The sequence below is a fragment of the Amphimedon queenslandica genome, unplaced genomic scaffold (genome assembly GCF_000090795.2).
Source record: "Amphimedon queenslandica unplaced genomic scaffold, v1.1 AMPQUscaffold_13441, whole genome shotgun sequence".
Taxonomy (NCBI): Eukaryota; Metazoa; Porifera; class Demospongiae; order Haplosclerida; family Niphatidae; genus Amphimedon; species Amphimedon queenslandica.
The window spans coordinates 245963-256416 of record NW_003546323.1 but is presented as its reverse complement, the minus strand read 5'-3'; the positions used below and the strand labels follow the sequence as shown (position 1 = coordinate 256416).

At 36.8% G+C, this 10454-nt stretch overlaps 4 protein-coding genes across 4 annotated transcripts in view; 2 read left to right on the top strand and 2 right to left on the bottom strand.

Moving 5' to 3' along the window:
- Nucleotides 1-1746, bottom strand: part of LOC105312469 (uncharacterized) — a 5492-nt gene extending 3746 nt beyond the window's left edge. The window contains exon 1 of the mRNA XM_019995509.1: nt 1306-1746. Coding sequence (XP_019851068.1) covers nt 1306-1656 — 351 coding nt within the window. The 5' untranslated portion in view covers nt 1657-1746. The remainder of the gene's footprint in view (nt 1-1305) is intronic.
- Nucleotides 1747-1809: 63 nt separating this feature from the next.
- On the top strand, nt 1810-4466 carry LOC100633550 (T-complex protein 1 subunit alpha-like). The gene is made up of 11 exons (XM_011405127.2): nt 1810-1921; nt 2026-2111; nt 2167-2393; nt 2453-2563; nt 2614-2795; nt 2853-2979; nt 3027-3202; nt 3286-3409; nt 3461-3653; nt 3815-3978; nt 4197-4466. Exons 1-11 carry the CDS (start codon nt 1852-1854, stop codon nt 4378-4380), a joined length of 1644 nt encoding a protein of 547 aa, XP_011403429.1. The 5' UTR covers nt 1810-1851; the 3' UTR covers nt 4381-4466.
- LOC105312468 (LETM1 domain-containing protein 1-like) lies at nt 4418-5843 on the bottom strand. The gene is made up of 7 exons (XM_011405145.2): nt 5473-5843; nt 5342-5424; nt 5100-5289; nt 4968-5051; nt 4769-4918; nt 4591-4672; nt 4418-4544 (listed from the first exon to the last, which is right to left on the bottom strand). The coding sequence occupies exons 1-7, from the start codon at nt 5827-5829 to the stop codon at nt 4483-4485; spliced, it is 1008 nt and encodes a 335-aa protein (XP_011403447.1). The 5' UTR covers nt 5830-5843; the 3' UTR covers nt 4418-4482.
- A 60-nt stretch (nt 5844-5903) lies between these two features.
- Nucleotides 5904-8800, top strand: LOC109581417 (tetraspanin-7-like). Its single transcript, XM_019995512.1, has 7 exons — nt 5904-5995; nt 6048-6236; nt 6608-6685; nt 6758-6871; nt 6952-7221; nt 8212-8295; nt 8342-8800. The coding sequence occupies exons 1-7, from the start codon at nt 5924-5926 to the stop codon at nt 8531-8533; spliced, it is 999 nt and encodes a 332-aa protein (XP_019851071.1). The 5' UTR covers nt 5904-5923; the 3' UTR covers nt 8534-8800.
- The last annotated feature ends 1654 nt before the right edge of the window (nt 8801-10454 follow it).

Here is a 10454-nt window from a genome sequence, read left to right as displayed (position 1 = left end):
CTCCCCCTCTCCCTCTCTCTCTCCCCCTCTCCCTCTCTCTCTCTCTCCCCCTCTCCCTCTCTCTCTCTCCCCCTCTCCCTCTCTCTCTCCCCCTCTCCCTCTCTCTCTCCCCCTCTCTCTCTCCCCCCTCTCTCTCCCCCCTCTCTCTCTCCCCCCTCTCCCTCTCCTCCAGTTAAAATTTGTTAGACTAAAGAGGATAGAAGATACTAAGCATAGCTATTGAAAATAAATGAAAGAATTGAAAGAAAGGATTGTTACTACAAACAAGACAATGTGTATACTACACTCACACACACACACACACACACGCACACACATAAAGGGGAGGAGAGGGGGAGGAGAGAGAGTGTGTGTGCATGAGAGAGAGAGAGAGAGAGAGAGAGTGAGAAAGAGAATTAACATTCCAGTGTAATATCTGATACGCAGTCTTGTTTACATGATAGTAGATCAACTACTCATCAATAAAGTAATACAATAAAGTAATGAATTATACCAACAGCCCAATACTAAATGTACATGTACATGTACACATGTTGAGAGAGAGAGAGTGTGTGTGTGTGGCTCTATAGTGTCACTAATGAACTGTGTACGTGTACATAATGTGAATCCCCCTAATAGATATTGCAGTGTTGTGATATTAAAGACTCTCTCTCTCTCTCTCCCTGTCTCTCTCTTATATAAATAAGGCGGGAGTATTGCACAGGTTTCCTTTATATACACCTGGCAGCAGCAGGATTGTACAGCTGTGTGTAAGAATAATGGTAATAATAATAAAAATAAATAATAATAGATTATAATAGATAAAATCCTTGTAATTGGTGATAATAATAATAATAATAATAATGATGATGATGATAATATTTTAGTGGTTTTTATAAGGCTAAGTGGTTGTTGTTAGTCATAATCATTTCTTTCTCTCTCTGTCAAGTCTGAGTCATAACAACTTGAACATTTAAGCTTCTCTTCTCAAGTTATTGATAACAAAATCAACTTAAGTACAAGTCTGTTTATAATAACAGCTCTGGCAACACAATCTGGAATATGACAATCATCACTGTCAGAACATGCAAGTATTTGGTAAATTGGTGTCCTGAAATGTAACATTTAACTTTTGGTTTTGGTCTCTCATAATTAGCCTAGGTCTCTCTAAGGTAGTTAGATTCTATTTGTAGTTTGATCGGTTTCACAAAAATTATTTCTATTTTTGCTAGATCTAACAATCTTTATAATTCTAGTGTGCCTGTACCTGTATAATAATATGCTTAGAATATATTTATTTGTGTGTGTGACCGTATGATTGCTCACTTCGTTATGGAGGAGATAAGCTGGATATGATCTTCTCATTTCCTCATCTTTTGGCTCATTCCTCGTTAATGCCATCATTTGGCCTGAAGTATTGTAGCTCAGCCTCAAGTTGCACGGCAGAGCTCTCAGCTGAGGAGAGTCCGGCTCTATCTTGCTCTCCTTCTCTTTACTGTAGCCCCTCCAGGCGACATACAGTAGGGACGGGGAAGGAGGAGAGTCCAGAGGCTCTACAGCAGCAGTGAAGACTAGCTCCTTACAAATGGAGAGGTGATTTATAGGAGAAGAGAGGCCGAGGGAGACAAACAGACTAAGACAAGATACTGACAACAAAAGGAGAGGTTTAAGGAACATTGCGACAGAAGGAGAGAAGAGAGAGAAAGAGAAAGAGAGAAAAAATAGAACACAAACTTCACTTCAGCACGAATGGAATTTTACAGTTAATTAATATGAGTATTTTACTAACTTAAACCACGCCTACTCATAATGTTAATAAACTATCACACCTATTAATTAGTATCACGTGATCACCCACGTGCTCTAGTAAAGATGTCCACAGAAGCACAGCTCCTGGTTGGAGGAGAGAGAACTACTGGAGAGAATGTTAGGAGCCAGAATGGTAAGGGAGGGAGGGAGGGAAGGGATGAGCTGATAATAGTAACAGAAATTGGTAGTTAATGATAAGCGATGAATTTATATTTAAATATTATAATTTTTAATTAGTGACAGCAGCAATCTCAATTGCTAATATTGTGAAGTCGTCTTTGGGGCCGGTCGGGTTGGATAAAATGCTTGTGGACGAAGTTGGAGTAAGCAAATAATGAAACATATTATTAGTATATTATTGCCCCTCCCCCTCTGAAGGAAGTAACAGTGACTAATGATGGAGCAACTATCCTTAAACTGCTTGAGGTGGAGCACCCAGCTGCTAAGGTCCTCGTTGAATTAGCCGATTTACAAGACCAGGAGGTCGGGGATGGGACCACATCAGTCGTCATCATTGCAGCCGAACTACTCAAACATGCGGAAGAACTCATTAAATTCAAAATCCACCCAACCTCAATAATCCAAGGATACAGACTGGCCTGCAAGTAAGGACATTCAATATCTTTTCATGAATTATTTCGTGTGTTTTTGTTGCATATTCTAGAGAAGCAGTGCGGTATATACAGGACAGACTAACTGTTAGTGTTGATGAACTGGGACAGGAATGTCTATTGAATGCAGCAAAGACTTCTTTATCATCAAAACTGATCGGACTGTAAGAAGAATAATATATTATATTTATTTATAACATTCTCTTTCTCTCAGTGAGTCAGATTTCTTCTCCAATATGGTGGTCAGTGCCGTCCAATCTGTCAAGAGGACTAATGCTAAAGGAGAGATACGGTATCCGATCAAAGCCATCAATATTTTAAAAGCTCACGGGCGAAGCACAAAAGAGAGTGTCCTAGTTGACGGGTATGCATTGAACTGTACTGTCGCTTCTCAAGGTATTAATAACCTTTGAAATGACGTAGTATAATAACCTCTCTCCTTCTCTCCACTAGCAATGCCGATGAAGGTTGAAAATGCTAAAATAGCTTGTCTGGACTTCACTTTGCAGAAGGCGAAGATGCAAATGGGTGTATCAGTCTTGGTGACGGAGCCGGAGAAACTGGAGGGAATCAGACAACGGTAGGTTAATAGAATAAATTATTATTAATCATGGTGTCTACTTTTAGTGAGTACGATATAGTGAAGGAAAGGATTGAGAAGATACTGGCAGCTGGAGCTAACGTGGTCCTCGTCTCAGGAGGTATTGATGACTTGTGTCTTAAGTATTTTGTGGAGGCTAAAGCAATGGGAGTAAGGAGAGTGAAGAAGGAGGATCTGAAGAGAATAGCTAGAGCAACTGGAGGTATGATAATAATAATAATAATTTATATGTACATGTATTTAAACTTTTTGGACTAAGTAACGATTTATTTGTTTGTTGCATAGCAACGCTTGTCGTTTCCATGGCAAACATGGAGGGAGAGGAGACGTTTGACTCGTCTCTGCTGGGGCAGGCAGAGACTGTCGTACAGGAAAGGATCTGTGACGATGAACTGATATTTATAAAAGGGTGAGAGAGAGACTTTATTATTGTTATTATTGTTGTTGTTGTTGTTTATAGTACAAAGTCACGGTCTTCAGCCTCCATATTGCTGCGGGGTCCTAACGATTATTATGTTGATGAGGTAGAGCGTTCTTTACACGACTCACTTTGTGTCTTAAAGAGAGTCCTTGAGTCCAACCAGCTGGTGGTGGGGGGAGGAGCCGTAGAAACAGCTTTATCCATATACCTTGAGAACCTTGCGACGTCAATTGTAAGTTTATTAATTTATTTGATACGCATGTACTTATGTTGCATGAAAAGTTTGAGCTGGTTTTGATCAAATTTGGATTTGTTATGAATTTTTACCAAAATTTTGCAAAAAATGAAAAGTAGAGAATCCTCCATTTTATTACCATATTTCCTCCTCCTCAGTCTTCAAGAGAGCAGTTGGCAGTTGCTGAATTTGCTCAAGCTTTGCTAGTTATCCCAAAGACCCTCTCGGTTAATGCTGCCCAGGACTCCACTGATCTGGTCTCAAAACTGAGAGCATTCCACAATGCCTCACAAACTATGACAGAAAGAGAGTCATTGAAATGGTACTACTACCACTACTGAAGTCACACAGAATATATGTACATGTACATGTACATTCCTCGTGTCTATATGTACAAGTGTGTGTTATATAACTCATTGATGATTATATGCTAAAGGTCTTGTTGCTGTAGTGTCATGCCAACTCTGTTGACTGGGAGATTGGCAGCAGTGTAGTATTAATTACTCATTGTTGACATCTCTCTCTCTCTTATCTCTCCAGGTATGGACTAGATTTATTGACAGGCTCCGTCCGAGACAACAAGAAGGCTGGTGTCCTTGAACCGGCACTGAGCAAGATCAAGAGCCTTAAGTTTGCTACAGAGGCGGCCATTACTATCCTCCGTATTGATGATATGATAAAGATTGCTCCCAAACCAAAGGAGGATCGTCCCGGAATGCATTGAGAGAATAGAGACAGTCTCTTGTGTATTAATTAATGAATTTTGATTGTTTAAACTAGTGAGTAATGATTAATATGGACACTATCTAACATAATAGTACAATATTTAGTTGTTGCTATGCTCCACCCATACCAAAGGGGCGTGACTCAGTAATACATACGGACAATCTAAAAGAGAGAGAGAGAGTATTTTTAAATGATTGTGTTCTCTTACTTTCTTGTGAGTTAGAAAGAGACAGCCACACGTCCAAAGCTCTGTCAACATTCTTAACACTTACACCTCTCTCCATTAACGCCTATAAAAATCAATTATAAAAACATGTACCTCCAATCAGCTTCAGGTAATATAATTTTTTTTAATGTACCAAGTGCTGGTTTGTGTATAAACTTGCCTCTCTTTTCCTGCCCCTGTCATTAATTCCTCTTGATTGTAAAAGGTAGTCACAGCCATATATATAGTTCAATCTTTTAACAAGTCGTCTTCGCTGCCAAAAGGGAAACGGGAGAAGAGTCTTTATGCCCCACGAATGTGACAAACAATTCTACAAAATAAATAAATAAATGAATAAAGAAATACATTACAGTACTTACAATATGCTGTGATGAAAGACTACTAAGATCCATACTCATAATTCCAGATTCTGATACCCAGTTCCAGTCTGAGATGTCTTTCTCCTAATCTCAAGCAATGAAACCATTGTTCGTCTTGCAACCATTCCTTACTTTCTGTTGCTTAACTTTATCCAGGCAATCAGCTATAATTTTGACTGGGCCGTCATTCTTATTTTCCAAAAGATATTCCTTCAATCTTTTCGTATTGTCTTTTCTCATTACTTTATTCTTCTCTTCAAATTCCTTTCTCTGATCCGCCGACCAAAAGTGAGAACTAAGCAAGTACTTTGGAAAAGCCAACCTATTTTCAAATTATTATTCATTAATTAATTTTTAACTCTTTCATTTCTTACGCCAAGAAAGGTGCCACGTAGCCGACTAAAGGTATCCAAAATAACGCAATAGTGGGAAAAACCCTCTTCAAATCAGAAACAGTCTAACATAATAAAACAATCATTAATTATTAATTATTGCGTCTTGTTACTTTATCAATGAATCTCAAATCTTCCCACGTTATCGTGCTCTCTGGAGGTGGGCGTGGCCTAGTCCCATCTAATTTTAACCCGTTACGTCTCAAACGTCTCGCCTCCTTGACGTCTTTTATTAATAACTTCATACCTTGAACAAACGACTTGACGACAGTCACTATGTACTTCCATCTTGTTTTTAGATACCCTTCGCCCTGTTTAGAACCAAGTGTTGAGTAAAGAGAGAGTGAGGGAGGGTAGGGGAAACTCTTTTGTGTTTGTCTGAGTCTTGTCAAGGATATGCAAGTTAATTGAGTGGGCGGAGAAAAAGGAGGAGCTGAATATCTTGATGATAAAATGAAGAGTCTCAACATTTTTCAAATTTTCAGACTGTGAGAGGTGTGGCTAGTTTCTGCACGTTAAATTAGAAATAATACGGTACTTTAAAATTGCGAGAAGAAGTGAAAGATGAGTGATCCGGTAAAATGCTGCAGTGTTTTTGCTAAAGTTGTTCTCATTCTCTTAAACATCTTTTACCTGGTAAATAAATGGTCTTTTATACTTTACCTGGTTAGCTTCTCTCTTTCTCCAGATTCTTGGTTTGTGTCTCAGTGGGGCTGGAATTTACGCTTTGACTAACATAGAACATTTCAACAATGTGGTCGGGTCTGACTTTAAAATTGAAGCAGGAATCCTCGTCGGGGTTGGTATCATCACAATATTAACTGCTGTACTGGGAATAACTGCTGCTGCAGCGAGTCTATGGCCGCTATTAATACTAGTATGATAAAATAAAATAAAAATAAACCATTTTCCTGTACATGTACACCTTCCATTATTTACCTTATAGACTACTAGATGTGTTTACCCTAAAAGGAGAAGGTGTGTATATGTATGTCCATTAGTTACATTACCTGGCTCTATTGTAAATAAAACAAACTCATCACTTTTATCAAGAGCTAATATAATAGCTACTGGTATTATTATATTTTCCTTTGCCTGTGGACTATGGAGTCAGTTGTTTGTTTTTATAATTCATAAATGGACTGTATCATGATTGTACTGTTATCAGTGGATGATTATGAATAATAACAAGTGTATCATAGTAAATTCCTTCCTACCCTCTTCCTCTCTCTCCCTCTCCTTTCCCAGTATTGCTTCCTCATACTGTTGCTAATAGGGATACAGGTTGGGGCTGGAGTCACTGCGTTTGTATATAAAGATGAAGTAGTGAGCTCTACATAATACACCATTTATTCATTTATTTATTTATTTATTGATTTATTATTTTTATTTATTTAGAAAGATAGAGTGACTGCTCAGATTATTAAGTTCATGAGAAACTACACCACCAATCAGTCCAGTCCGGTCTATAATGAGGACGGAAATGAAGTTCTTGACTTTATTCAGGAGAATGTAAGCACAGCACAGATCTTAAAATGTCGTCAAAATTAAAATGTTTGTGAAAGGATTTAGACAATGCTGTCTTTCTTTAGTTCCGCTGCTGCGGGTTTCAATTTGGTTTCTACGACTGGATGTTGGTCAACATAGGATACGTGCTCTCTCATGCCAGCCTACCTGAAAGCTGTTACTGTCACGATGATAATGACGCCATCATAACTCAGAACACGACTGAGTGTAGCGTGTATCCTCCTTACACTCTGCCTGTAGTCCCGTCCAACCTTCATCTACCAGCTGGTGTTACTATACCTCCCAATATTGCTAGTTTCATTGGGTTCAACGTCACACTGAGCATATGGAGAAGAGTTAGTCTTTGAAGTTGTTTATTAGTAATTTACTATCAGTTGTAGTAGTAGTGCTTTTTTTCTTAAATATAATCATAAATGTGGAATGTAAAATTTGCATTTTTCCAGCATTGCACTCAATGTATATTTTTCATCATTAAGTTAATGGACCTTTTCTTCTTGTCAGTTCATACATATTGACATACTTATGCTGTGTAGAAAGTTTAAGCTGATTCCGATAAAAATTTTTAAGTTATGCCCATTTTCTAAAGTGAGCCAATTTTTGAAAAATACCCAAGACTATAGCCCATGGTTTTTTCTGAAAAATGGCTCCGAAATCACCCCAAATTTTTATTACATTTTCTGATACATATTGATATCCTTATGCTATGTAAAAAGTTTGAGCTGTTTCCGGTAAGAAATTTTAAAGTTATGGTCATTTTTAAAAACTGGCCAATTTTTGAAAAATACCCAAGGCTATAGCCCATGGTTTTTTCTGAAAAATGGCTCCAAAATCATGCCAAATTTTTATTACATTTTCTGATACATATTGATGTCCTTATGCTATGTAGAAAGTTTGAGGTGATTCTGACAAAGAATTTTCGAGTTATGACCATTAAAAAAATTGGCCATTTTTGAAAAATACCCAAGGCTATAGGCTATAGCCCATGGTTTTTTCCAAAAAATGGCTCCAAAATCACGTCAAATTTTTATTACATTTTCTGATACATATTGATGTCCTTATGCTATGTAGAAAGTTTGAGGTGATTCCGATAAAAAATTTTTCAAGTTATTGTCGTTTTAAAAAACTGGCCAATTTTTGAAAAATACCCAAGGCTATAGCCCATGTTTTTTTTCTAAAAAATGGCTCCAAAATCACCTCCAATTTTTATTCCTTTTTTGATACATATTGATGTACTTATAGCATTGGAAATTAATTTGTATGTTCTGTTTTGTCACATAAACAATTAAATCATGTTATATCAAAATTAATATTATTATTATTATTAGAATTGTCAAGAAGCCGTAGTGAGTTATCTCAAACACAATTTAATTGCATTCGGAGCTGTAGCTGTCACAGTAGCAGCTGCTCAGGTAAAATACAATATATAAATTAATATTTAATTTTCTCCTCTCCTAGATCCTGACATTTTTCTTTTCATGTGGTCTGGTAGTCTGTGTACTGGTTGCTAATAAAAGAAAAAGACATGCTCTCCATGTACAGGAGCTGGCCTACACACAGATGGAGTCTTATCCTGACGATAACGACAGCTTCACCAGCAGCACCAACACTTTAGAAGGTGGTGACTCTCAATATAAGAGATTTGACTAAGAACTACGTGATTTAATCATTATGCATGCTGAATTCACATTTGTGTGTGTTTGTATGCAATTGAACTCATCATTTTTATCATTCTGTACCTCATCAGTGTCATATCAATGTTGTAGATTCATGACATATACTTGTTCATTGTATATACAGTGGTTAGTTTTTAATTGTGTTTCGTCTAATATTGTATGGATATTGTGGTTTATGGATATTGTGGTTAATATTGTATAGATATTGTGGTTATAGTGTGGGATTATTGTTGAAATGAAACTGAAGGCCTATGACAATGCAATGGATGACTAGCCTTGAAGCAGAAACTATATCTGATTCAAAACACTGCTTTGTGATAATGATAATAATAATAACAGTTAGCTACACTGTACCATTTCTTATTTTCCTACCCATTACACTGAGATAAAATCTTGTTAAAATAAAATCATTTAATCATTGTTTATAAAAAAGTACAGTCAATTTAATGTATAAACAAATAATGCAAAGGCCGGGAGAGAGGGAGGGAGATAGATACAAAGGGTTTTTCTGTGATTGAGTTAAAAAGCTTCTCCAGTTTAACGTCATTATCATACGTTGCTGTGTAGCCCATTATCACTGGATGAGCCACTACTGCTTTCCAACTCAAGCCACATAATGTTAGTGACTGTGTGTACGGGCCTGTTGGTCATGGTGGCGCTGCTAAACATGTCAGAGTTCCTTCTAAAGGCAGGAGGCTCTTCCTCAGGACGGGAGCGAGGATGAGCAAAAGTGACAACCATTTTATCAGCCCTTTTCTTTCCGAGTCTGTAACAGAGGCAGCAGCATAGCAGGCTAGAGCTGACTATTGTAACGAATACTGTGAAGAGAAGGACTATGATACAAATTATATACACTGTGAGCTCCATGGTGTCTCTTCAGATTCCTTCATTCAAAGGATCTTTATTCCTTGCAATTATTCTTTAGTAGAGAAACAAGCCAGCCTTGAGGGCGAGGGCCAAAGTGCAGAGAAGAAGAAAGGGAAGTTTAAAGTTATGTCTTCCTTTAGTCAGTCGCTTTATCGTCACACACCTGGCAGTAGCCGCAAGATGTTATTACAAACTATCTTTAAAATGGTTTCCCACAGCGCATTACTTCATAATAGGAATATCCCAAAATAATTTTGGTTAATAGTAATAATAATAATAATAATAATAATAATAATAATAATAATAATAGTAATAATAATAATAACAAGAGTAGATAATACTTAGAAGTATTATCTACTCTAAGTATAATAATAATAATAATAAAAGCTATAATAATACTATTAATTGTGGAGTAGTAGTTATAATAATAATAGTTTGTCTTTCTAAATTCATTACATGTAGAAATGCAAATAAAATGTATTTAAAATGACAATAAATTCTCATTATAGCGAGAAAGAGAGAGAGAGGAGGGAGGGGATAATTAACAGTTTTAACGATACACATAGAATCAGACAAATATGATACAGGCATAATAATAATAATGATCATTAATGAGCAAAACAACTATCAACACAACAACAACTATCAACACAACAACAACAACAACAATAATAATAATGAAATATAAAAATTTATAAAGATTTGGATATGATAATAAGCTATTAATAATAATTCTAATAATTAATAATAATTATAATGATAATACTCTTTTCACACACAACCACACACGTGATGCACACACACACACACACTAAAATTTCTATTTAAACTTTTAGTCGTCGTCTTGCTCAACATCAGAAGGATGGAGTAATGAATCGATGGCCTCCAACAAGTGTTGGGTGTCTTCTGGTCTACACAACCAATGGCTGCCATTCTCTATAACCTTTAGCTCAACAGGAGAGGTAAGTTTTTGCATCAAATGTAAAGACACACTCTGTGATATGATAGCGTCTTGATCACCATGTAGC